Source organism: Castor canadensis, chromosome 16 (genome assembly GCF_047511655.1).
Source record: "Castor canadensis chromosome 16, mCasCan1.hap1v2, whole genome shotgun sequence".
In the NCBI taxonomy this organism is placed as follows: domain Eukaryota; kingdom Metazoa; phylum Chordata; class Mammalia; order Rodentia; family Castoridae; genus Castor; species Castor canadensis.
Window position 1 is genome coordinate 59,813,206 of NC_133401.1, and position 27,351 is coordinate 59,840,556.

General features: G+C 46.4%; 1 protein-coding gene across 1 annotated transcript in view; it reads left to right on the forward strand.

The window, feature by feature from the left end:
- The window catches only part of Ccdc69 (coiled-coil domain containing 69), a 34,218-nt gene extending 9,992 nt beyond the window's left edge, over positions 1–24,226 (forward strand). The window contains exons 2-9 of the mRNA XM_020186555.2: positions 5,520–5,589; positions 7,705–7,811; positions 9,913–10,000; positions 18,690–18,763; positions 19,709–19,810; positions 20,283–20,402; positions 21,364–21,461; positions 22,079–24,226. Coding sequence (XP_020042144.2) covers positions 5,520–5,589; positions 7,705–7,811; positions 9,913–10,000; positions 18,690–18,763; positions 19,709–19,810; positions 20,283–20,402; positions 21,364–21,461; positions 22,079–22,256 — 837 coding nt within the window. The 3' untranslated portion in view covers positions 22,257–24,226. The remainder of the gene's footprint in view (positions 1–5,519; positions 5,590–7,704; positions 7,812–9,912; positions 10,001–18,689; positions 18,764–19,708; positions 19,811–20,282; positions 20,403–21,363; positions 21,462–22,078) is intronic.
- The last annotated feature ends 3,125 nt before the right edge of the window (positions 24,227–27,351 follow it).

Sequence of the window (27,351 nt, forward strand, 5' to 3'; positions counted from 1 at the left end):
CAGTAAAGGCTGAGGCTTCCTCAGGACCACTCTTGACTTCTATCCTCAGATAGAAGGTGGGGACGGCAGACAACTTCTCTCTGAATCGCGTCTGCTTAATTCACTTGTGAGACTCAGGTGTTTTTGTTTTTGTTTTGACAAAGGGTCTTGCTATATAGCTGAAGCTGGCCTTGAACTCGCTATGTGGCTCAGGCTGGCCTCAAATTCATGATCTTCCTGCTTCAGGCTCCTGAGTGTTGGGATTGATTACAGGTGTGCACCACCGTGCCCAGTTTGAGGCTTATAATTTAATGGAAGTTGAGCATCTACCCCAAAGGCTTGACTGTGACACTGTGGCCACTCGCCTTGGGATACTATATCCTGAAGAGTACTCAGCACACCGAGACTCTGGTGGTCTTCACGCCCCACCAAAGGAGCCAAAGACTTGCTTAGCAGACAGCTTTCCTCACGAATGTCAGGGATGCTTTATAGAATTATAAACCATTGTTGTTGAGGGTCCTAAAAAAAATCACTCAGTGCTACCTGAAAAAATGGTTCCTCTCTGACTTCTTCCTACATGTTCTCAGTGACAGAGGATTCATTACTGCCACCGTGCCCCACCTTCCAGTGCGGCAGCCCCATTGAAGGAACAGTTGTGAAATTCTTCATCTGACTGAAACTTCTAGAAACTTCTAGCACTTGGCTAGTGTTCTGACCTCTGTGATTGTAGAGGACACTCTACGAGCTGCTCCCCAGGTTTTCTTGCCTGTTCTTGAGGCTGAACAACCGTTGTTGTTAACAGTCCTGTAATTTGGTCTTGTCTCCTACATCCTGTCAGCTTCATTTGGACATCTAGTTGGTCAATTTTCCCTCCAAAATGTGAGCATCTTCTCACCAGACCAAATCTGAGCTGGTCTGGTTCCTCCATGGCTCTGGACACTTGTCCTCTCACTCTCTCCTCACCCCCCCACCCCCCACCCCCGCCAGCTCCCCAGTGTTTGCTGTGGCAGCCGTGCCCTGCTAAGACCAGAAAGTTCTGCTGGAACCAACTGCAGGCCCTGGTCTGCTTGACAAGTAGCTGGACCTTAGAGCCATGTGTAGTACCCAAGCACAAGGGCTGTGTATCCAGCATGCTGTGCTGAGGAGACCCTGGCCCTGACCCTTCACAGGTGGGGAAACTGAGATCCAGAGAAGGAAAGTGACTTACCCAAGATTGCACAGCAATGCTGGACTCTAGGTCTCTGGGGGCTGGATTCCTGCCTCCTCTGTGGCTTTCTTGCTCCTAAGTTTCCTGTGACTCGGGAAGCTGCTACCCTTCTTCATTGCTCAGTCCAGATGCTTCCCCCCAGCCCTAGCCTCCCCACCCTCCCCCTGTTTGGAAGGGGAAATTCTTGTGTTCCCTCCTTTCAGCTCCTGTCCTCACTATCCACAAGGTGCACTCTACTCTGTGACCTCAGACGAGGAAGTGGCCAGGGCTCAACCTGGAGGTTGAGTCCTACTCAGTCCTGGCCACGAGTCCTCAGGCTTCCGTGGGCTTCAGGTTCACCCGGATGGTTGCTTAAAATAGAGATTTCCAGCATGCACGTGCCCCTGTGGATTCTGGGACTGGGCTTGGGGATTGTGGGAAGCACGCACCTATGTGGTTCTCACCCAGAGACCACGTTCCTAGAATGCTGTTCCAGGCATCATGCCAGAAATGGGGCATGGCTTCAAAAGTGGTCCCTGCGAGACGCTGGGGCTCCTGCCTGCAATCCTTGCTGCTCAGGAGGCAAAGATCGGGAGGATTGAGGTTCGAAGCCAGCCTGGGGAAAATAGTTTGCAAGCCCCTATCTCGAAAAACCCATCACAAAAAAGGGCTGGTGGAGTGGCTCAAGTGGTAAAAGTGCCTGCCTAGCAAAGATGAGACCCTGAGTTCAAACCCTAGTACTGAAAAAAAAAAAAAAGGGTGGTCCCTGTCTCCAAGGAGCCCCTTGGGTGGCCAGGAGAGACAGCTGGTTAGCCAGGTTAGCTCTCAGGAAAGCCTGGACCATAGGCAAGGCAGGACCTGATCCAACCCCGGGTTGAGCTGAGAAGCCTGAGAACTAGTTGCTGCACCTCATGGTGGATGGTCTTGAGCAGCTCGGTGTCTTGAATACATGGATGCGTGTGCTGGAGCCAGAAGGGCCACAGATAGCAGTGGGTGGTTTTGATTTGATTTGGTTTTTTAGCAGTTCTATTTTTGGTGGTTTTGGTGGGTTTGTGCTTGCCATGCCTCCAGCCCTTTGATTTGTTTTTGATCTAACAAATTTGCCAACATTTGTGGAAAAGGAAGCCGGTTCTTTGTGTGCCATGTATAGGTGAGAAAAATAGTAGAATCTTTTTTCACAGCCAGGGTACAGCCAAGAACAGTAGATAAGCACACAATGTTACTTATTTATTACTTTTGGTGCTGGGGGTTAAACCCTGGACCTTGTACATGCTAAACAGAAGCTGCACCATGGAGCTATACCCTCAGCCCCTGTTCAAAATTTTGTAAGTCTGCATGTTGACTAAAGCACCATTTTCAAATTAAACATGAAAATAATCTATTCAATAGTAAATTAAATTACTAAATTCATCCACAGGGATGTTCAACTTAAGTCATTAAATTTAATACATTTACAAGGACTGGGTGTGGTGGTTCATGCTTGTAATCGCAGCTACTTGGGCAGCAGAGATGGGAGGATTTCACTTTGAGGCAAAATGTCAATGAGACCTTTCTCAAAAACAAACCTGGTATGGTAATGTATACCTGTAATCCCAGCTATCCAGGAAGTGATAGGAGGACCACCAATGGCCTGGGAAAAAATGCAAGACGCTATCTGAGAAACACTAAAAGCAAAAAAGATTGGGAGCATAACTCAAGTGGTAGAGCACTTGCCCTGCAAACGTGAGGCCCGAGTTCAAGCCCCAGTACTACAAAAAATAATTAATACATTTACAGAATAGTTAATGCTGTAGAGTAAATGCTCATATGTTTGAAAAAGTAAGAAACAGTAAAGTATATATAATATTCCAATTCCAAATATGAGCATGGTGTACGATGTAAGTCACCGTGTCCTAGGGTTATCTGTATGTTACGGAGTTTTGTTTTATATTTTTCTGTATTTTCCATTCTTTTTACAATAAATGCTTACTACTACTGTAACTGGAAAAATATGTTTGCAAATATTTAAGTATTAAGAAAGTGATGGGAGAGTCGGGTGGAGAAAGAGGGAGAGGGAGGGAGGGAGAAAGGAAGGAAGGAAATAAGGGAATAAGGGAATAAAGGATGGAGGACAGACCACATTGGGTCTCGAATGTCAGGTCTCAAATGTCGAATGTCATTTGAAAGGTGCTGTCCTGGGAATGGTTCTGATAGGCTCTGAAGGATCCAAGCTCAAGCAAGGTCACGTCCTGCTTGTGCTCTGGCAGCTGTCTGGAGAAGTGTTCTCCACCCTCCTATGGTCGCTGCTATTTGGCAGAACTTCTGATCTTATTTCAGATGACAAAATAGAAACTGGTGGCAGCCCGAGGGACCTGCCACAGCCCTGAGGGGTCTTCACTGTCACTTTTCTCAAATGGAAAGCACGACCTTTTGCAGTATCTGAGCTCCTAGGCTCCTAGGCTGTGCTAGATCTTTAGGGGTGTTGTTTCTGATAGCCCTTCATGAGCACACTGAGGCCTGGAGAGGTCAGACAGCCACACAGTGTTGGGTTTAGGATTTGAATCCAGATCTGGGTGCTTCTAGAACCCTGGAGTTCTTAACTACTTTGCCCCACAGTGTAAAATTCTGACACCTGGTTCTGTGCTCACTTAGACATATCGGCACAGTACCACCATGTCTTTTGTTGTTTTTTGGTTTGGCTTTTTGCATTTGTTTGTTTTGCGACAGGGTTTTTCTATGTAACCTGGGCTGGCCTCAAACTAGTGATCCTCCTGCTTCAGCCTCCCATGTGCTGGGATTACAGTTGTGCACCACCATACCTGCCTATGATCTTGTCTTAAACCCCCTAGAGCCTCAGTTTCCTCTCTTGTAATAACCAGATACTTGGGGCTCGATCCTCATGGGGACTGTGGAATTAAATGGCTAGACTTCCTCTCCTCTCTCCTCTCCTCACAGAGGAGGAAACAGACCCCTGGGGAGGAGTGGGAAGTGGGGTGGGGGGAACTTGGCCATGTTTGTAGCAAAGCCAGGACTAGAGTCCAGGAATTCTTGCTCTTACAAAAACATTACTCCAATTCAACAAAACCAGTGATGGCAACAGGGAAGAGCCAAATGTCTGCCTTATCTCCTCCTTACTCCAGCCCAGGGCAGGGAGGCTGGCTGCTGTCACTTCCCCAGATTCCTGTGTTGACACCCTCCTCCTCTCCCCTGGGAAGACAGGGCTGAGTCCTCACCAAGTGAGTGGGAGCCACACCATCAGGCTGGCCCAACCATGGGCGGATCAGACACCAGGGCCTGGGGGAGGCTCTGTGCGTGGCACTGTGAGGGAGGGGCAGATGAGTCTAGAAGCCTTCTCTAGGTTATCTTTCCTCCCCAGTCACAAGTGTGCTTGGCAGCAGTATTTCAGTGAGTCTTAACTTCAAGTAGTTTTTATTCTAATAATTACCTTTTGCAAACCTGTTACCATCATAAAAAGTAGTGTTTTGCTTTTATGGTACTAATTTACTATTGAATATTTTTGTAATTTTTTTTCAGGAGCTGACATCCTTTTTTAAAGCGTTTTATAAAATGAGGCCTAGAACATTTTTTTTCCTTCTTAGAATATGTGAAAAGTGTGTAAAAGGTCTGAATTGTTTTTCTACCCCAAGTCTTGTCCAGTGACGGGTGCCAGACCTTGACCAACTTTTTCACTTATCTGGGCTGAAATGAAGAAATGATTTGTTTCTGTATCGTGGTGCTGGGGATGAACCCAAGGCTTTGCGCTTGTAAGGAAAGCTCTACCACTGAGCTACACCCCAGCACTGAAATGAGAAAATTAAACACGTGGGGGGAGTGTGTAATACTGAGTGCATCAGGTCCCCTTTCCTGGAAGAACTGCCCCTGAATATCCCTTACTGTGTTTTGGAAGGTGAAAATGTCCTTTATTTGTAGTAAGCACCTACAAATTATTTTTTTCAGTATCCTTGGTCATTAACTCCTATCAACTCTCCCATTAAAAAATACTCCTGGGCAGGGGGGAAAAATGAACCAAGCCTTGTGTGCACATATGAATAATAAAAGAAAAATGAAAAAAAAAATACTCCTGGTTGGGCGTGGTGGTGCACACCTCTAATCCCAGCACTCAGGAGACTGAGGCAGGAAGATCGTGACTTTGAGACCAGCGTGGACTACATAGTGAGACCCTATTTCAAAACAAATACATCTCTTCTCCTCATGAGTGAAATCTGGGTACCACCATGATTTTTGACATGGAGAGAGAGCCTTTCTGCACCTGGTACTCACTGATCAGGTTCAGCCAGCAGTGGCCAAGGTTGCCTGAGGTGCCCACTAGGTAATAGCTCAAATACCTGGCTCATTGTTGTCTTGTTTCTTCCAGAGGCACCAAGAGCCAGATCAACTATCCCACCCAGAACCACAGGAATTGGGTCCCCTTAATAAGGACACAGGTGAGTAGCCAACCCCACCGTAATAATCAACAAAACTGACAGAGCTACCTAAATATCTCATGAGACCTTAAGTGGGTCATATTAATGGAAGTACTTTGTATTAAATCAGGGAGGTGATAATCCCCAGAGCTTCCCTGCTCTGAGCTGATGATATATACGCCACACCTACTGTGCTATGTGTATTTCTGGATAATACATTTTCAGAGATTCAGAAAAACTGGAGGGAATACATCAGAACATAATCAGGCTGGTAAAAAAATCTGGAAAACAGATCCAACATGGATCCATTGAAGGATCATAAAATGTCCCATGTGGAAAGAAGACATTGTCATAAAACAACAGTTGTGTCCAAGTGTCTGAAGTCCCCTGATGGAGAAGAAAGATAAGCTTTGTTCACAGTGACCCAGAGGTTAGTACTAGGGCCTTAAGGCAACAATAGTCTGCAGACTGAATTCAGCCCAGCCTCAAAGAAATGTTTGTGTAGCTGTTGGTTTAAAACCCTCAGCTACTTGGTGACAGAATGAGCTCCCTGCCTCAGGTGTCCTGTTACAGCCAAAGGGCTGCCAGTACATGGATTGTAGGTGATGTTCAATACTGATAAGCAATCAGACCAGAATTCTGAAGCTCTTCAGTTGACAATATAAAAATGACCTCAAGGACATCAAAAACACAGGTCTGGGGACCTACAACTGATGAACTCAATGCAAATCCCTGAAGAATGCATTGTTAGAGAGGAGATAGCTTTTAAAATCAGATCCTCTCTAGACAGGCCGCTCTATCATGCTATCAGGCTGATATCATGGACCAACGTGTGAGCTACAGGATTTATGACGGTCTGCACTGTCTGACCTTGACCATTGCTGTCCCCTAACCTCTATCTTCTTGTGGAGCTTGGGACTGAGGGAAAACAGCTCCCACTTTATCCTGATGGGACTGACCACAGCGTTGGCGATTGCCTCATCCTCACATCTCTGCCAGGCCCTGCCTGTCATTCTCAAATTATAGAACTAACAGTAACGCTGGTGACACTAGAATTAGCTGGCCATGAGCACTGTTGAACCTGTAGGGGAAATGTTTAGTGAACAATTAGAATAAACACCTCCAGAGTGCCTGGCACCCCATTTCTTTTTGGGTACAAGAAGCCAGAAGAAAGGGAGGAATTAGGTGTGTTTGCCATACTCCCTGAGTGTGAGCTGGGTGATCTTAGACAACCTTCTGTGCCTCAGTTTCCTCCTACATGAAATGGGCATAAACAGTACCCACCAAACTAGTTATTTTGTAAACTAAGTGAATATTTGTGAGGTGCTTGGAACAGCACTGGGTGTGGTACACTCTCAGGACTCCTTATCTGCTTTTATTATTTTTATTGTTTTTTGATTTAATGATCTCAGTAGCTCCATAAGGATGCACCGTTCTTATTCTGATTCCACACATTAGCCAGCTGAGGCATGGAGGATGGGTACTGCCCTGGGTCATGCCCAGCCTCTGTTAGACTCCAAGTAGCACTGGCAGGGCCTATTTTGGAGTTCCTGAAGCAAAGGGTAGATTTCCTAGTCCAGTCTCCTTCCTGGTCACAGGCACCTCTGCCTCCAGCTGGGGAGATGGTAAAGGCAAGGGGGTCACAAACTGAAATACTTACAGGCCCTCTCAGGTAAAGAAAATGACAAGGTGGCCCCTTCTATACCACAGAGCCAAGTCCTTGCCAAAAAGGCAGCTGAACCTCGGCTCCAGCCCCTGTTGACATAGAGGCATCCCTTGCTGTTCATTGGATTCTTCAGAAAAAGTTGGAAATCTGTATTATTAAATAAAAGCTATTTAATCTCAGCAACTACTTATTTCCTAATTGAGATGTTAGTTGGAGCAAATAGAACACTCTTAGAGTCCCAACTGCCCTGCGAGTTGCCAGCCCTGCTGCAGATACCAGGGGACAAATGAGACCACCAGCTCCTGCCTTGAAGGTGCATCTCCAAGGCCAGAGCGCTCTTAGGGGCTACCTCTGAAGCCATCCTGAAGGTGGAAACCTCCGTGCTCCCCCTTCCACCCTGGCCTCTCACACCCTTTCCATGGGCCCTGACCCCTCTGCTCTGCCTAAATTTTTTGAGTTCTCACCTCCAGCCACAAATGTCCAGCTATGTGCATCTGAGGAATCCAAGCAGCACCAGAAGGACATAACCAGAATCCTCCAGCAACATGAAGAGGAGCAGAAGAAATGGGCCCAACAGGTAAGTCCTAGTTACCCCTGCCTGGCCCTTTTCCCCCTGATAATCCCCAGGGAAGAACTGTTGTAAGAATCTCAATCTTTTGCACAAAAGGGAGTCCTTGACCTACTGGGCACATATTTATATTGGGCCACTACAAGCCAGCGCATTGGCTGAGGCCAGCAGAGCCAGCAGCTGCTATCACAAAGCTACTTAATTAAGAAGAGTCAAAGTCGTTGGTGCTGTTCAATTCATTGCCCTTCTGGCCCACCTCTTGGTTGGATGGGGCATTGAACTAGTTATGGCGGATGATTGTGTAAGGAAGACCAGCGTTACTTTCCCGCAAGGTCACTTCCGGCAGCAGGGGTCATTTACGGCTAAGCACTTAATTGCTGATTTGAGGCACCCCGAGGTCTTTTGCTCTAACTAAGAGACTGGTGTTGCTGGAAATAGCGATGCTCCAGTGACCTGTCTCCCTGGATAATGATCCCTGAACATTAAAGATCCCTACCTACCCAAAATGGAGATATAGTGAGTAAAAAATAACCCTTTTGTTTTAGGCCACTGAGACTTTGCCATGTTTGGCTATGGCAGCATAGTTTATTCTGCCTGAGACAAAAAAATTAAAAAATCAGGTGTTAAACACAACTACAGCCTGATGTGATGGCACACACCTGCAATCCCAGCACTTTGAAGGCTGAGGCGGGAGGCTAGAGAGTTCAAAGCAGAGGGGGGGCGGGGGAGAAGAAGAAAAGAAGGAAGAAGAAAAAGAAAAGAAAAGAGAAGAGAGAGAATAAAACCCAACTACTATAATTTTACTACAATTATAAGGGCTATAAAAAGTTTAGAGAGAGCTGTGAAAATACATAGTAGAAGCACTCAACCAAGTGGGGAGAAGATCAGAGGCCTCTGAGGAGGTAATGCCAAGGCTTTCAAAATGATTTGGAAATGAAAATTGAGGGACATTTCGCACAGTCATCAAGTTCTATTAGTCAGATGTCATGGTCACAGAAGATGTGGAAAGATGGAGGAACAATTCCAGATTAAAGGAGACTAAAGAGGATGACAACTGAATACAACCTAAGCCCAGGATTTCCTCTTCCTCATTCCTGGCTGGGTCACTACCCTTCCCTTCTGTCTGCCTCAGCTTCCTCCCTTAGCAGGGGAGGTGCTAAAGCAGTAAGGAGATCTTAGGATGGTGTACAAATGCTTCCTCTAAATCATCTGCATCTGCGAAATTCTGAATCTCAAAGTCTCTTTAAAAATGGCTCTGTTGTTATAAATTAATTGTTCCATTAAATTGTGTGGTTTGCTTGTTGCTAAGAGGGGTACAGGGGGAGTCAAGTCCAGAGCCTGCCCTCCAGGTGCATCCCAAACACACTAGAACATTCTTTCCTGGACATGAGTTCCAGAAACACCTTTTATGAGAGGTGGGTTAGCTGTGTGTATATGTGGGTCTTTAGTTTGCTTTGATAGAATCATCATCTTGATGTTGTTTGACCCTGACATTTTCTGTGGAATTTTAACTGTGAGACTTGACAGGGTCCCTACAGACCACAAGTTGCCCCCCCTCCCCCGCACCACCTCCTGAGGGGAAAAGGAGCTGGTCCCAGATCACACAGGCTGGGGCTAGAACCCCCTTTCAGCTGTGCCTTGCCTGTGGGGTACCTACCAGCTGTGCCCTTAAAGGACTGGGAAACATCTCAAGTGTGGGACAGTGAGCATGGCTGAAGAGGCACAGCTCTCTGAGGGGCTGTCTGGGCTGAGGGAGCAGACTGGCTCCATGGGACCCAGGAGGGCAGAAGGTAGAGGGAACTTGCCACAGGTCTGCCCATGGTTAGAATAGCGGCCTGGGAAGGGAAGGAGCTGTTGCTTGTTATACAGAGCAACAGAAGAGGGAACTCAGTAGAGGAACCTCTAGCCTCCTGCCTCTACTGAGTGTCCAGATCAGACTTCCAAGACCCTTCCCACCTAGATAATCCTCTGTGAACCCTTCCTGAGCCCTAAAGAGGGTAAAGCCTGCCATGCCAACCATGACTTGGAAGTTTCCTGCCCTCTCCGGCCCCCTTGGAGATGCTAGGCTAAACCTGCTCAGTCTCGCTCCTGGCTTGGACTCTTCACCCAGATGGAGAAGGAGAGGGAGCTAGAACTTCGGGAGAGACTGGACCAGCAGCGAAGAGTCCTGGAAGGAAAATACAAGGAGGCCCTGCAAGGTGAGGATGGAGGTGATGTGAGAGGCTCTTCCTCCTGCCCCTCCTGCTGTGCTCATCTGGGGCTTCCACAGGGCCCCTCTCCTCCCTCTGGGCCACAAGTAGACAGCTACTCCAAAGCTGGAGTTTACAGGATCCTTGGTCTTAGGGCAATGATAGAATTTTCCTTTGGGCATGACTGTGTATGTGTATGTATGACAAGGTCTTGCTGTATAGCCTAGGCTGCCCTTGAACTTGCAATCCTCCTGCCTCAGTCTTCTGTGTACTGGGATGACAGGCGTGCACCACTGCCAGCTAGGGCATGACTTTAAAAGTCTGGCACCATGCTTTGCTTTTTACCATTTTTGAGAGGATTTTTCCCTTTCTATTTTAAATGCAATACATATTCATTAAAGGAAATTTAGAAAACCTACGCAAATAGAAGAACTTTAAAATATCCATCTTCCATCCCCACAGTGATGATAGCTCTTAATATTTATGGCTAGGCTGAGTATTTCTTAAAATAGCACTTCCCTCTTCTCTTATCAAATGTGTTCGTCATAGCAAATTTAGAATGTATGAATTAAACTTAAAGATCTTATAGCATAGAGGTTAAGTTCCCATTCTCTGAAGCCACAGACCTTGGGTTTGAATCAGCCAACTCCACTCCTTCCAGCTGGAGAACCTTGGAACCTTGGAGACCTCCCTCACAGGTCTTTGTGACAGTTAAACAGTTGAATGACAGACAGATAGTATTTAGAACAGTGCAAGATACTTGGTGAGTACTTGCTAGTACTTCTTATTTGATTCTTGAGAAAACTTACACTGTGTAATTTTATCCAGAGCTAGTCACTGTCCCAACCTCTTTTGTATAGGTCACTTTCATTTCTTTATAAATATATAGAATATATGTCTATAAACACATTAGTAACTTGATTTTTTTTTTACTTTGAATTTAACTAGCATTCTGTCAATAAACTCTTCTTTAAGTTTTAGTAACAGTAAAGCATTGAGTATGCACCCTCTTCATTTAACTGAATCCCATCTGTTTAGTTAATATTTAGGTAATTTCAAAAAAATTTTGCCACTATTTATAATAGCCATCAGTGAACTTCAGTTTGTAAAATTTTTGTGTGTGTGTGGTACTGGGGTTTAAACTCAGGGCCTACACCTTGAGCCATTCCACCACCTCTTTTTTTGTGATGGTTATTTTCGAGATATGAAACTATTTTTGAGCTATGAACTATTTGCCTGGGCTGGCTTTGAAGTGCGATCCTCCTGATCTCTGCCTCCTGAGTAGCCAGGATTACAGGTACGAGGTTTTGATCACATTTAAGATTTTATCTTGAGAATAACCTCCTAGTAGATTTGGTGTGGCAAAGTTTGTGTGTCTATTTTTTGTACTGGTAAAATAGACAATTCTACATGTGACAGTCAGTGCATTCACAGTGCCAAGTAAGCAGTGCCAGTGTTCCAGAACATTCTCATCTCCCCAGGAGGAAACCCCACATCTGCATGTAGTCACTCCTTAGCCTCCCACCAGCCTCTGGCAAAGGCTGCTCTGCTCTCTGCCACCATGGCCTTGTCCATTCTGGACACTCACATCATCCAACCTGTGGCCCCACACATCTGGCTTCCTTCACCCAGTATGTTTCTAAGGCTTATCCATACTATAGCTTGTGTCTGCACTCCATTCCTTTTTATGGCTGAATAATACTCCACTGAACAGACACACCTTACTTTGTCTACCCATCCGTCAGTTGGCGGATCTAAGCTGCCTCTACCTTAGCCCCTGTGAATGATGCCATTGCCACAGCACCTGCTTGATCAGCTCTTCAGTTCCCCTGGGTGCCCAGCCAGGAGAATTGCTGGGGAATGTGGGATTTTGAGAAGCCACTGAGCTCTTGTCCACAAGGGCTGGACTACTTACATTCCCAGGTTCTCCGTGTCCCACCCTGCATGTCATTTTATTGCTGTCCTGACATGTGCTTCTGACTTGCATTTCCCTGGTGACTAATTCTGTCGAGCATCTTTTCGTGTGAGTGGTGGCCAGTCATACATCGTCTTGTAATTTTCCACCATCTTACACTGTCCTCCCAGTGAGTGTGAGCGCCATCTCATTGCGGGGCTTCTCTTTGTGTTTTCTTTCTATGTGTGACTTTGTTTTGTTTTATTTTTTGACAAAGCACTTTTGAAGCAGGTGCTCTACACATTAAGCCACACCTCCAGCCCCCTCCCCCCTTTTTGGTGGGACTGGGGTTTGAACTCAGGGCTTCACTCTTGCAAGAAAGGCTCTGTTGTTTGAGCCATACCTCCAGTCCATTTTCCTCTGGTTATTTTGGAGATGGGAACTCACATACCTTTTGCCCAGGCTGGCCTTGAACCATGATCCTCCCGATCTCAGCCTCCCAAGTAGCTAGGATTATAGGTGTGAGCCACTGGCACCCGGCAACAGTAGGAAATCTTTTATTGACATATTTATAGTACTAAAAATAGCATCAAAGCAATGGTAGGAGGACAATTTGTGTCCCCATAAATCCTTGGGAGGGAGAGCAGGTAGATTTCAGGCGGAAATGGAACTAAGAACCCAGGATGTTGAGCCACAGACCAGGTCTGTTGCAGGGTGTGTTAACATTGCAACAGCTCTTTAAACTCCCAGGTAGGTTCTATTTCCATTTCAACATGTTTTGTGCTAATGTTGCAATATGTTTCAAGCTTCTTAAAATTGCTCAGACTTCTGTTCTAGTTAGTCGAATCTGAGGACCTACTGTGAAATGGCGGCGTACAGTTATGCAAAGGACATTCAGAGCAGTGTTATTTACAGTAGCTCAAATCTAGATGTCTAGACTCACAGGAAGTAAGCAAATGTCTGTGATCTAGCCCTTGTAAACATTTTGTAACAGCACACTTGCAAACATAGTTGATATAATTTAAATGAAAAGATACATTTTTCATGTGATTGTTGGTCTTTTGTATAAAATAATCCTGTGTTTTTAAAAAAAATAATTCTGAAGAGAGGTCATGCTAATCTGATGATGAGAGGACAAAAATCTGTATAGCATTTTCAAGGTCAATTTCAATATTGTCAAAATATATCTAACATTCTCCAAAGAAGACATATAAATTGCCAACAAGCTCATAAAAAGATACCCAACAAATCAGTCATTGGCAAAATGCAAATCAAAAAGTCACAATGAAGCTGGCCACGGTAGGTGGCTCGTGCCTGTAATCCTAGCTACTTGGGAGACTGAGATCAGGAGGATCAAGGCTCGAGGCCAACCCAGGCAAATAGTTCACAAGACTTCATCGCCAAAATAACCAGAGCAAAATGGACTGGAGGTGTGGCTCAAGCAGTAGAGTACCTGCTTTGATTTGAGTTCAAATCCCAGTCCCACCACTCTCCCAAAAAAATCCTACTGTAAACCCAAAGAGGAAGGAATTGTTTATCCTGCATTCTTCACTAGTCACAATCTCTTTATTTTTTAATTACTTGGCACATATTAAGTGCTACATAAGTGTGTTGAATGAATAAAGTCATAGCCTGGGGGAAATACGCAGGATTTCATTTATTTGGGGGAGTAATAAGTAACTGGGGCAGACTGGGGGTTCCACATTTCATGACCCTTTGTTATCTTTTGTTTTTATTTTCTATTTTTAAATTATCACACAGTAAAATTTACTTTTTGTGTACAGTCCCATAAATTCTCACACACACATTCATTTGCCCCCACAATCAGTGTGTAACACAGTTCATCACCCCCAAACTCTCTGTCTACCCTTTCGTGCTCACACCCACCCACACCCCAATCTTTGGTGACACTGACCTGTCCTCCATCCTTATAATTTTGTCTTTTGGGAGCTATTATATTAATGGACTAATATAATATGGCTTTCTGTTGGCTTCCTTTGATCATCATCATGCCTGTGAGATTTATTCAAGTTGTTGCATGTCTCAGAAATGCATTCTTTTTCATTGCTGCATCGTATTCCATTGTTTGCTCATTTGCTTATTGCAAAACATTTGGATTATTTCCCGCCTGAGGTGATTGTGAGCAGAGCTATTCTAAACAGCCACAGAGAAGCTTTTGTGTGGACATGTGTTCTCTGTGCTGAACGCAGCAGTGGGGTTGATAGGTCATACAATAAACACATGAGAAACAGCTAAACTGTTCTCTACCATCAGAGATGAATCGCTTCCTCTGCTCCTTCCTGCCAACGTTTGTTGTTGTCGTCATATTTTTCATTTAAGCCATTCCAGTACTTAGTGATATCTCACCATGGGCTTGGTGAGATGATTTAAATGACGATTTAAATCATCTCACATTTTAATGATGATGAGTAAAGTTGAACATGTTATTTGTGCTTATTTGATGTCTGTGTGTCCTCTTTGGGCAAGTGTCTGTCCTTTCCCCATTTTAGTTAGATTAGCTACAGTTCTTACAGTTGAGTTTTGAGAGACCTCTATTTATTTTCAAAACAAGTACTTTGCATTTGGGGATATTTTCTCCTACTCTGTAAATGGCTTTTTCACTGTTTTTGTTTGTTTGTTTTTGTGGTACTGGGGTTTGAACTCCGGGTCTTCACTTTGAGCCACTCCAGAAGCCCAATTTTTTGTGATGGGTATTCTCGAGATAGGCTCTCATGAACTTTTTGCCCAGGCTGGCCTCAAACCTTGGTCCTCCTGATCTCTGCCTCCTGAGAAGTGAGGATTACATGCGTGAGCCACCAGTGGTGCCTGGCTCATTGTCTTAATGATGTCTTTCCTAAAGCAAAGGTTTTAATTTTGAGAAAGTTAGGCTTATTATTTTTTCTTTTCTTTCTTATGCTTTTGCTGTCGTATCTGTGAATTCTGCTAAAGCCCAGGAAACCAAGAGTTCTCCCACCCCACCTTTTTTTCCCCAAAATTTATGGTTATAGGTTTTGCATTTAAACCTGTGACCTATGTGATCGTGTGGGTTTTCTTCTATAGGATGTAGTGTGGTAAATTACATTGATTTGAGGTTTTTAGGTATTAAACTAACCTTGCATTCCGGGCATAAATACCACCTGGTCATGGTGTATTATTATTTTTATATTTTGCTGATTTTGATTTGCTAATGTTTTATTTCTCATATTTGGCAAGGGGATTGAGACAGGGTCTTATTGTGTAGTTCAGTGGCCTGGAACTCACTATACCTGCACTGGCCTACAACTCTCAATCCTCCTACCTCAGCCTCCTGAGTGCTGGGATTACAGGAGTACATACTACACCTGGCTGTTACTGTTTTATAGAGAGTGTTGTGTCTATGATCATGAGAAGTGTTTGTTACAGTTTTCTTATTCTGTGCATTTCTAATATCTGGATAAAGCTACTTGCACAGAATCAATTGGGAAGTGTGCCATCCACTTCTATTTCTGGAAATTACATAGAATTGTGGTATATCATTCTTAAATATTTAGTGGAATTGGCCAGTGAAGTCAGCTGTGCATGGACATTTCCAGAATGTGCTTAACTACAAACTCAATTCTTTTAGTAACTTTAGGAAGTTCAGATTATGTGTTTCACATTGGGTGTTTGGGTAGTTTGTAGTTTTTGAGGAATTGGTCTGTTTCATCTAAATTGTCAGATTGATGAGCGTAGATAGCTCACAGTATTTCTATAACGTCATCTCAGTTGTCTGCTTTGTCTCTGTCGTTCTTCAGGTTCATAATCTGTGGATTCTGTTTTTCTTTGTCATCATTATTTGAGGGTATCAATTTCATTAATCCTGTCAATGAAATAAGCTTTTGGTTTCATTGGGTTTTTTCCATTTGCCCATTGTCACTCTCATTGTTTTCTATTTTTATTTCTTCTGCTTGCTTATGTTTTATGTTTTGTTATCTCTTCTTTTTCTTATTTTTTCTTTTTTGAGACAATACCTTGCTATGCAGCCCAGGATGGCTTTGAACTTGTGATCCTCCCAATTCAGCTTCTCAGGCACTGGGATCACAGAAATGAGCCACCACTCCTGGCCTTTTTCTGTTGTTTGTTTGTTTGTTTGTGGGAAGGGTTGGCAGTACTGGGTTTGAACTCAGGGCCTTGGCTTGCCAGGCAGGTGCTCTACCGTGGGAGTCATACTCCAGCCCTTTTTGCTTTAGTTACTTTTCAGATTGGGTCTTGCATTTATGCCTTGGCAGGCCTGGACTGCGATCCTCCTATTTCTGCTTCACTCATAACTGGTGTGATAGGCATTTGCCACAGTGCCCAGGTTTTATTGGTTGAGATGGGGTCTTGAGAACGTTTTTTGGTCAGGCTGGTCTCCAACCTCAATCCTCCCAATCTCCACCTCCCAAGTAGCTAAGATTACAAGCTTGAGCCACCTGGTCCATTTCTCTCTCTCTCTCTTTTTCTTGTACATGGTTTGAGATCAGGATTTCATGCTTGCCAGGCAGGTGCTGTACCAGTTGAGCCACACCTCCAGCCCTTCTTTTTCCTGTTTTGTTAAACTGGAAGTTCAGATTACCGATGCGAGAACTTTCTGATACAAATTGCTCCCTAAGCACTGACTTATCTACAGTCCACAGTAACATTTTACATTTTTATTTTGTCCAGTTGAAACATTTTCTAAATTTTCTTGAGACTTTCCTTTGGCCCATTGAATGTGTAGAAGTATATTTCCAAGTTTGGAGATTTCTCTGCTCTTTGCCTTATTGATTTCCATCTTTGTTCCAGTAGAGAGAGCATAGTTTGTATTGTGCTCTTTGTAATTTGAAGGTTTGTTTTATGATTCAGGATGTGGTCTGTCTTGTGACTGTATCACATGTGCTTAAGAAGAACGTGTATTTTGCTACTGTTAGGTCGAATCATTTATAAATCAGTCAAGTTGATCAAGTTTGGGTGATTATGGTATTCAGTCTGTATCCTTGCTGATTTTCTGTCTGTCTTCTACTAAATACTGAGGAATGTTGATGTCTCCAACTATAACTGTATATTTGTATATTTCTCCTTTTGGTTCTTTGTCTAAAATTAATATAGTTACTACCACTTTATTGCTAAATGTTTCTTTTTCCACTCCCTTACCTTAAGCCTACCTATTTAAAGTGAGTTTCCTGTAAACAGCACCGCTATGGTTTTGATTTTGAGTATCCTCCAAAGGCCTATGTGTTGAATGGCTGGTCCCAGCCTGTGGAGCTGTTGGGAGGTGTTGGAGCCTTTAGGAGGTGGGGCCTGGTGGGAGGAAGTTAGGTCAGTGGGGGGAGGCCCTTACAGGGCAAATTGGGACCCCAGCCCTTCCTGTCTATCTTTCTACATCCGGGCACGTTGAGGTGGCATCTGCAGGTGCTTCCACCATGATGTACTGTGCTGCCATAGGCACAAGCAACAGGGCCAAGCAACCATGGGCTGAAACTTCTAGAACTGTGAGCCAAATACACTTTCCTCCTTCACAGCAACAGACAGCTATGACAAGCATGTTGTTGTTGTTTTTGAATCCATGACACGTTCTTTGGTGTGTTTGGAACATTTAAGTCTTCCTTTTATTTTTTTGTCAGTGTGGGAGTTGAACTCAAGACCTCACATTTGCTAGGGAAGTGCTCTATCACTTGAGCCACTCCACCAGCCCTGGGTCTTCCATTTTAATATTTGTTTTTCTATTTGTTCTCACTGTTTTTCAGCCTCTGTTTTCCCTTCCTGCTTTCTTTCTGAGAACTTTAGCATGTTTTAGTGTAGTATTCCATTCTAACTCACCTGTTGTCTTTGTTATGTGTCTCTATGTATGGCTTTTTAAAGTTGTTGCACTAAGAATCATAATATATTTACTTAACAGTCCACTTAGAATTCATATGTTACCTCTTCAAGTGGAATGTAGAAATCTTATCATGTTGGTTGCTCTATCCTCTTCCCTCCAGCTTGGTGGTACAGGGTTTTGAACTCAGGGCCTTGCACTTGCTTGGTAGGTTCACCATCTCCTCCAATCTGTAGGTTTATGCTTTGCCAAACTGGGGAAGTGATCAACCATCCTTTCTTCAGATGCTCTCTCTGTGTTCTCTTTCTCTTATGTGGCACTCATGATACAAATGTCAGGCACTTTATCTTACAGGTCCCTAAGACCCTGCTCATTTTTTTCTCTTTATTGTTCAAAATGGATGATTTCCCAATTCACAGTTGAGGCAACAGGACTTTTGATGTGTGATGTGACCTTCTCAAGGTCCCTCAATTGTGAAGAAACGGAGGCAGGACCAAGTAGATTTCCTGGCCACAAATCCAGGGCACTTACAACAGCTCTGTACTTTGATTTTGTGATTGGACTAAACCAGTGCTTTTTAGCATTGGTCCTGTGCAGTTTCTGTGGCTTGATGTCACATGAGGTAGAGAAGCTTGAGGCAAAATCTTTGGATCTTAGCCTCAGTGAGGTGTGGGTGGCACCCACAATCTGGAAGGGGTCACAGTTGTAGTTTGTTTCATAGGATTTAATTTGACTTAATTTCCAGGAGCTTTTATGAAAAAGTGTGTGTGTGTGTGTGTGTGTGTGTGTGTGTGTGTGTGTGTGTGTGTGTGTGTGTTGGCAGTACTAGAAATTGAACTTTGGGCCTCATGCCCAAGCAAGCCTAAGACCTAGAAGGATGCATAAGACATTCCCTGACTCTTGGACCCTACAGGCCCCAGGTGATCATCTGTTCCTTTCTGGCCTTGAGGGGTTTCCAGAAAGCTTTGGGGGAAAGTTTCTGAGTTTACAGAGATCCCTTTTCCCCCCAGTCCTCCAGGCCTCACACGAGCAGGAGAAAGAAGCCTTTACACACTCCTTCCAGGAGGCCAAAGCTGCCTTTCAGGTGCGAAGGGCTGGGCAGTATCAGTCTCTGGTATGGAGGGAAGAAGCATGGAGCCCTGGGAAGTCCAAATTGATGGCCTCTAGCTATGAGGAGCTGGGATGCCTGCCTTCTTTGTATCCTGCCCCTTGATGTGGTTAGCGGGTAATTAGCTCCACAGGGTTTGGTTTGCGATTGGGGTAGGCCTTGTTTTCTAAAGACACTGGGAGATGCCAGGGGTCTGTGTAAACACAGAAGCCACCCTGGGTGCTCAGGGAAGACTCCTAGAGGGAATCTGATCTGAGCTGGAACCTGAAGGATGGACTGGAACTCTTCAGTGAGGAAAGGCAGGCAGGGTGCCCAGGCAGATAGATTCATACACCTTGTTCAAAAGCAGGGAGGGAAGGGGGGAAACTAGGAATCATAAGGAGCAGAAAGAAACTCAGGATGCTGGGGTGCAGGTTGGAGTGGGAGAGAGGGTGAGGCTGGAGAGGTAAGCGGGCCAGAAGGTGGGAGCCTGTGAGCCATGTTAAGGGGTTGTACTCTGTCCCAAAGGTCATGGTCAAGGTTGGGTGGAGGAGGTCCCCGGCACGGAAAAGTTTGGCAACAGAAATGCACCTTCCAGTTGGGAGAGTGATAGGACATTTGGCTGCTTTGCAGACAGGAGCAGTGAGAGATAAAACTGGAGAATCTCTGGAGCCTGGCGGGGGTGGGCTTTGGATGCCAGGCTAAGAGTGGCCTTGAGTACAAGTATATTGGCACCAAGGATTTAGGGAGCTATTAAAAGCTGTACAGCAAGAGGTAGGACTGGGATGTTTGAAGCTAGTTGAAGTAGGTTAAACCTGCATTGATTGTTGTGTAGGGCAGACCAGAGACAGACTGAAGAACCCGAAACATTTCTCTGGCACACAGTGAAGTCCACCTCGATGAGCCAGGCTCTGATCATCTCCCTCCTGCTCCCTTCTCCAGGACACCATAGCGAGACTGACCTCACAGCTAGAGGTATTTCAGGCCAAGATGAAAAGGGTAGAAGAGTCCACTCTAAGCCAAGACTATAAGAAGCACATCCAGGTAGGTGCAGAACACCCATGAAACTTTCCTCCTTAAAACTCCAGGGAGGTCAGCGTTGGGCAGATGGAGAGGCCAGGCCCTCTTCAAGGGCCTGACACTCTCACCTTCACAAGGGCCTAGAAACAAAAGGGTGCCCATTTCACTGACAGGTAGGGTGAGGCTCAGAAACAGGTATATGTATGGCAAAGGGCACAGCCTCTACATTCAGAGAGAGCCAGGTGCAAATAGCAAACCTACCACTTAGCACAGGCAGCTCATCCTACCTGACCTGAGCACCCTCACCTATGCAGATGCTAGAACATGCCTTAAAGGGTGTCGCTGGGGTAAAATGAAATGGACAGAAACACCATGGGTGAAGAGAGGGAGGCAGCTTGTGCAAGTCCAACAGTGAGCTGGTGGTAGAATGGAGAGGTAGCCCATGCCTCTTTTTTTACCTGCTGGTCTCACAAGGTCACTTTGTGTCCCTGTCTAGGATTACGGGAGCCCCAGCCTGTTCTGGGAGCAGGAGCTGGAGAGCTTGCACTTTGTCATCGAGATGAAGAATGAGCGGATTCACGAGCTGGACAAGCAGCTGATCCTCGCGGAAACAGTGGTCCGTGGCTGGGGGATGCAGCCTCCCCTGAAGCTTCTGGCATTTCCCTTGTAAAGTGTGCAGCCAAGGCCCCAGCCTGGTTCATATCAGCTTTGGCTGGCCACCAATGCAGACCATCTGAGGCTGATCTGTGGCTCCACAAGTGGCTCCATGTCATTCAGAGCTTTTCTTGGCTATTCTTGTGCTGTAATTTGGGCAACAGAGGGGCAGGTAGCCTGGCTAATCAGGAGGGGCTGGCAGATGTCACATGCCTAGCAGGGGCTTAGGAAAGAAGTGAGACTGAAAGTCCAGGCAGCTGTGGGAGGCCAGCACCAACAAGGACGGGGCTGGGGAGCTGAGGGCATTGAAGACCTGGGTGGCTTTGTCTGCAGGACATCATAGGCCTCAGAATCCTAGGGCAGAATACAAATAGACTGTGTTGTTCTGGAAGAGATCTCATCAGCCACACAAGTTCATACATCTCAAATGTACCCTATACATTTTTGTTGAACTATTCTTCAAGAAAAGTATAGCAGACTAACTTAATTTTTTATATAGATAATGTCTTTATGACTTTTTTTTTTTTTGAGACAGGATCTTACTATGTAACCCAGACTGGCCTTGAACTCACCACCTCCTACCTCAGCCTCCCAAGTGCTGGGATTATAGGCATGTACCATCATAACCCCACTTCCTTACCACTTTTGAAGAACAAACAATATCCTTGCTTCTATGAACTAATGGTGCCATGAGATGATAGGGGCTGTATTTTTCTTTTAACGTTCTCCTGTAGCAAAATTCAAAGTTGGCAGCTCTTTCTTAACTTGTTACTTTTATTTTAGACTACCTTAATCCTCTGAGATACAATATCTAGTCTACAATGAATCAGTGTTTTATGGGGTCACAGATGAAAGGGAGATTATAGCAGGCACTATGCCCATTGAGTATGGCAGCTTTCTGAGCTCCTTCTGGTTTGTTACAGAAAGAAAAAAATCTGATGTTAGAGGAAAAAATAACAACCCTGCAGCAGGAGAATGAGGACCTCCTTGTCCGAGCCCAGAAGCAGGCAATGATGTCAAGGTAGCTGTCCCCACTGCCTCCTCCTCCAACTAATCTCTTTCACTAAAACCTGCAGTTTAAAGAGTCTCAGGGGAGCCTGGGAAAGGAATTGACAGGTAGGCCTAGGGCCTGTCTAGCGAATGTGGCTCTTCTTTCCTTGGGAGTCAGGATCCATGTTTTCCAGCATGGGGAAGAGGAAACAAAGTTTGGAACTGAGCAGGCCTGTGTGGGATGAATCAGTTCTATGGACTTTGTACATGAGAGCTGCTACTGTGTGTCAGGCACAGATTATAATTTACACATTTTCTCATGGCATCCTCATAAAGATTCTGTGAGCTGGCTCCTATTATTACTACTGTTTTACAAATGAGGAAACCGAAAGTCAGTAAGAGCGAATCACAAATCACTTGTCCCAGATGACCCAGCTAGGTGGTGGGGTGGAGCTTTGCAGCAACCCAGAACTGTCTGCCTATGGGGACTTGGTTAACAGATTGAGTTGCCTGTGGCATCCAGGCAAAGGACAGGTAGGAGGAATAGAGAGTAGGCTGGTGGGAGGGCTTCCTGGGGGAATGGATTGGTCCCTACTGCAACTGCTCCCACAGCCAGTATGTCACCCCAGACTCTTTCTGCACCCACAGGCAGCTCTCAGAGGACCTGCTTCTGGCCCAAAAGACCCTGGAGGAGGAGTCACGGGTACGGCGACAGCTGCAGCAGGAGAAGGAGGAGCTGCTGTATCGGGTCCTTGGAGCCGATGCCACCTCCACCTTCCCCCTGGCCTCTGTCACCCCCACAGAAGTCTCCTTCCTCGCCACATAATGGGCAGGACCTGGGCCCACCATGACACCTGTGCTCACAGCCCCCTCCAAAGACTTTCTGGAGGAGACAACAAGAGTGTCTCAGTTCTCTTCCCAGGAGGGAACAGGGTGGGAGTGAGGGGGGAAGCCTGGGTTCAAGAATGCCCAGGGAGCCCTTGAGCCTGGGTCATGAGGACCACCCACAGGGCTTTGAAGGCGCCTCTCCTCTAGTTGGCCTGGGGATCAAGCAAGAGGAGCCCTTTCCTCCTGCCCCTTTCTGCCCAAATCAGTAAGTGCTGAGGCTTTTCCCAGGTGGCCTGTGCTGCTTTGGCCATCTGACAAAGGAGACAGCTCCCAGGCCCAGCTCATCAGCTTTGCTGCTGACTTATCTACTGTCAGCATCCCCCAACTGTTCCCACATGTGCCCTCTCCCTCTGTCAGCCTCAGCTTACCCCCACCCTAAGATGTTGAGGTGACAAGATGGCCTGTCGCTGCCGTGTCTACCTCCAGGATCATCTGAAGGTTAGACTAGGGGTTGAGTGGTGGACACACGCTATGAGTCAGAGCAGGAAGGGCAACTGTTGGGAGGGAGTCCCTGCAGGCCCCAGGGTGACCGGAGAGGCAGCCACCCTAGCCAGTATCACTCTGGTGCCTGAGTGGTCAGCCCCGGGGGCAGTGGCAGTCACCAGGCCTGACTCATCCTCCTGCCCTCCTGCTGCTTCAGTCTCAGTGCCACCTGGCCCCAGGGGCCACCTTAGCAGGTCTGAGGATCCTCAACAGGCAGGACTGAAAGGGAGGGGGTGTGGCCTCCACAGACTCAGAACTGGGACCTCTCCTGTTGTCCGGGTCCTACCTTTCCTGTTGCTCTGTGTTCTCCCAGGCTCTGGTGAAGTCAGTATATGACTTAGTCTTTCTCTGCCTTCCTCTGCCTATCCCCATCACAGTCTCTCTTTCACTCCTCTCTGCCTTCACTCCTCCTGCCACCCTGGACCCCAGACCCTGGTCCTGGGCTCCCATATGGCCCTCAACTTCCCCATCAGTGAGAAGAGGTGGCACAGCAAGTGACCTCAGCAGGGCTGTGCAGTGGACAGTCTATGGCTTTCAGGTCCTTCTCAGGAACTTCAGGTAGCTATATTTCAGGATCCTATACTACCCTTCCTCCTGCATAAAACACTGCCATCAGTCCGCTGATCATCAGGAGATCCTTGAAACAGGTTCTTACCCCTCTTTTGCAGCAGAGCAAGCTGAGGCCACAAGAGCCAGAGGTCCATGCCTGAGGCCACCCAGTTCAGCCATAAGCTGTTGACCAGCTCATAGGAAAAGCCAGTCCACATTTTCCATCAGTTGACCTATGGTGGCATCATCCCAAACAAACCACCTCTCCACTCCCCTGGATACCATCTCCATCCATTTCTGGTTCTTGAAGTTCAAGTGTGACTGTTTCCCTACTGAGCATCTGAGAGAGGTCAGGCTCCGGGAGTGCAGAACTGCTTGTCCAGCCATGGCTGGTCAAGTCTCTGGGAACCTCAAGATTGAAGTGCACATGGAATGGTCCATGTAACTTTTTCCGAAACACATCCGGTGTGCACTAGTTTATTAGACATTAATAGGCATGACCAAAAAGGAATCAGTGGTCCAGAATCTCGGGAAACTCTAGGTTTAATCCAGTTAAATAGATCAGCAATCTTTAAAATGCTAGTGTGTGTTGCCAATTTCCAAGAAGGGAGCAAAGTATCCAGCATCTTCCAAATTTCTTTGACCAAGCTGCTACTCTCCCACCCCACCCCGCCCCACCCCCCAAAGCACTTCAGGCTGCAGAATGCACTTTAGAAAGCATCCTTTTAATTGAGAGAGGCTGGGCTGGTGAAGGGGAATGCTGTAGTGAGCAGGGGTTTCCCTCATGTACCCTAAGCTGGACTGAGGAGGTGAGCTGTGGTCATCCCCTTACTCTGGGGCAGACAAGCTGTAGAAAGTAAAAGAACATGGCATGTCTCCGTTAGTTGGTCTCTGTGTCTTCCCAGGAGGAGAAAGAGGTGGGTCTTCTGAGGACTCTGCCAGTGGCACGGATCTTGAAGATACCCTGGGACCTGGTGATCCACCAGAGGTTCTGGGCTCCCTCTTCATGTACTGGGGTTCCACAGGCTCAGCTGTGCTCCAGCCTTAACTGAAGCCTGGGGTTAGGGTGATGGCTAGATCGAACATTGGCCTTCATATGGGTCAGGGCATGGAGCGAGGCCAGGGTGGAAGTGAGGGTGAAACACAGTGATGGGCTGGAGGGTACAAAGAGCCAGTAAGCAGGTGATTTCTGCCACTCACTGTGGGGCAGAATTGGCAAAAGCAACACTGAACTTCCTACAGGTAGTTACCCCTGTTTCTGCCCATTGCTGCAGCCAGAAAAGGAACTAAGAAGGGGTACAAGAACTAAGAGGGCTTCGGGTCACACAGCCACAGGTGGTGGCAGAGCCTGTGCCATGAAGGTTGGTAACCCAGCAGGTGTAGAAGCCAGTATCCCCAGCCCAAGTCTCTTCCTCATACAGGGTGCTCTCTGCCTCCTGCTGTACCTGATCGTCCCGGTGTATCACATTGGCCCACTCACTGACATAGGGGACAAAAAGTAACTGTCCATTCCTGGTGCCATCTCAGAGTGAGGCACCAGCGAGCAGGTAAGAGGCACCATGTAGCCCTTCAAGGAAAGGGAAGTGACTTGCCCAAGGTCACATTTGGCATCGGGCCATCTTAAAGGTCAGGTTCTTTGTGAAAACCTTTATGCTTCATGAGTTCTTGGAGAGAAGCTGATGTCTCCTCCCTGACTCAAGAAATATTCCAGAGGTAATGGCTCAGCACAGGATTCTCTGACATGGTTTCATGGTTGTCTGGTTCTGCAGGGATGTCATTAGCACTACCTTCCCAAAGATACAATGCGGATTCTGTTATCAGACAAGTTTGGGAGATTTGAGTCAAACCACGAAGTCAGGAGACAAACCTCTGACAACTTGTGCGCATGAGTGTTCTCACTCTGCCAAGCAAAGGGTGATGATTAGAGGAGCGCTTTCCTGAGATCACATTTCTAGACATGGGGCAGGGTGGGAGAGAACTTGTTGGCATTCTACCACCCCCAAGCACATGCATGGAGAAATGATGGCTTAGCAAATCCATGTGGTTTCCAAACCATCTCTCTTCGTGGGCCTCCATTTCCTCTTATGACAAGCAGGAGAATGATCCTTCATGCTTCTTGTGGCCTCTGTGGGATCCATCTTTCTGGGGCCAGCCCTGGGCCAGCCACTGCAGGGATGAACTCGGGGTCAGAATGTGTGGCTCAGCTCATGTAGAGGTGGCACTGCAGCAAATTTTTTTTTTTTTTGGCAGTACTGGTTAAACTCAGGGTCTTGTGCTCGCTAGGCAGGCGCTCTTACTCCTTAAGCCACTCTGCCAACCCTTTTTGTGTTGGGCATTTTCCAGATAGGGTCTCAAAAACTATTTTCCCGAGAGTGGCCTTGAACCGTGATCCTCCTGATCTCTGCCTCCTGAGTAGTTAGGATTACAGGAGTGAGCCACCCGTACCCTGCAGCACGCTGCATTTTAAGTCAAGGGGACAGAGCACCTTGCTGTGTTCCACAGCCCTCCCTTCCAGGGCTGCTGTCAATGGTGATCTTGTGAATGAGACACAGTTTGCTGAGCACCTTACTTCCCTGTGTGTCCTACATTTTTCTTAAGTGATCCCAGCTGGGTGATAGCCCCCATGAGGTCTCTCCACTCCACTTTTTTCCCCAGGAACTACCCAGGGTTGGCTCCTGTCCCCTACGGTTCCCCTGCATTCTCAGCAGGTCAAGTGGTAGGAGAGGTAACTCTCTGGGTTTTGGGTGGGGGACATGCATCTTTGCTCTTCTGCTGCATGTGTCTGGAAGGCCTTGTGTTCACCTAAACCCACCCTTCAGGTCTCCTTTCAAACTCCAGCCCTTCCAGGAAGCTCTGTAAAAATTCCCTGGAGTCCTCACTGTTGGTAGCACACTGTTTGGCACAGCTGTTCTCCAGATATTTGAAGCTGATGGGTAAACTCTTCAAGACAAAGAACATCACCACCATCGCATCTCTAACACTGTGTTGGGAGGTCTTGGCCCACCATGGATGCCCAGGACACAGCCATTAACGTGTCTGGCCTGCATCTACCTCTCTCTGGCCCACATCTGTCTCCCTTTGTCTCCACACACATACATTCACAGGGCCTGAGCACTTGCTTCCACTCCATCTTCCTGTGGCTGGGGTCACTCTGGCTATGCCCGGAATTAAAGTTACTCTCTGAACACTATGTTAAGAGGACCCGGTCCCATCACTTCATTTTGTTCTCGTTGGACCACCTGACATCCCCAACATGATTATGTTTGTCTATTTCCCATTTCCTGCCCCCTGCTTACACTGGCAGCTTGTGGAGAGCAGAAGCCATGTCTCTTTTGACTTGCTGTAGTCTCAGCTGCTACTACAGTGGCAGGTGGTGGGTGCTCAAAAATTATTGTTAGACGTATTTACAAAGGAACAAATGATACATTATCAGTGACCCGAGAAGTAGTTCTATTTGACAAATGGAGAAACGGAGGCTCAAGTTAAGGGAAGTAAGGCACTCAGAAGCACTGTCAGTATGGGCACTAGAAACCAGGTTCATTGGACTCCCCATCAAGCAGTGGTTCCATTCTGCAATGATCACCCTTGGCCTTCATCCCAATTCCTCACACCCCTGTCCCAGTCCACTGCCACCACATACACACACATCCCCAGCCTCCTCTTCCCCTCCTTACCTTCTTCCCAGGATATTCCCAGCTGATGTCCACAGCAATCTCTGGTTCACTCAGAACTGTACAGGTCACACTGGAGTTCTCCCCTAGTTTTACTGACATTGCTGAAGCATGGATGGTGGGTTTAGGGGATGAGGATGGGTCTGCCATGAAAAGAGGGAAGAGGATATGGGGATGGACATTTTGGCTGGTTGTTAGAATGGCTGGATTGAGGGCAGGTAAGTGGTTGGAGAAATGAATTAATGAGTGATGAGGATAAACAGTAAATGAATGGAAGGAAAGTTTAAATTGGTGAGTGCTGAGGTGGTCAAGTTGATAGAGGATGTGTGA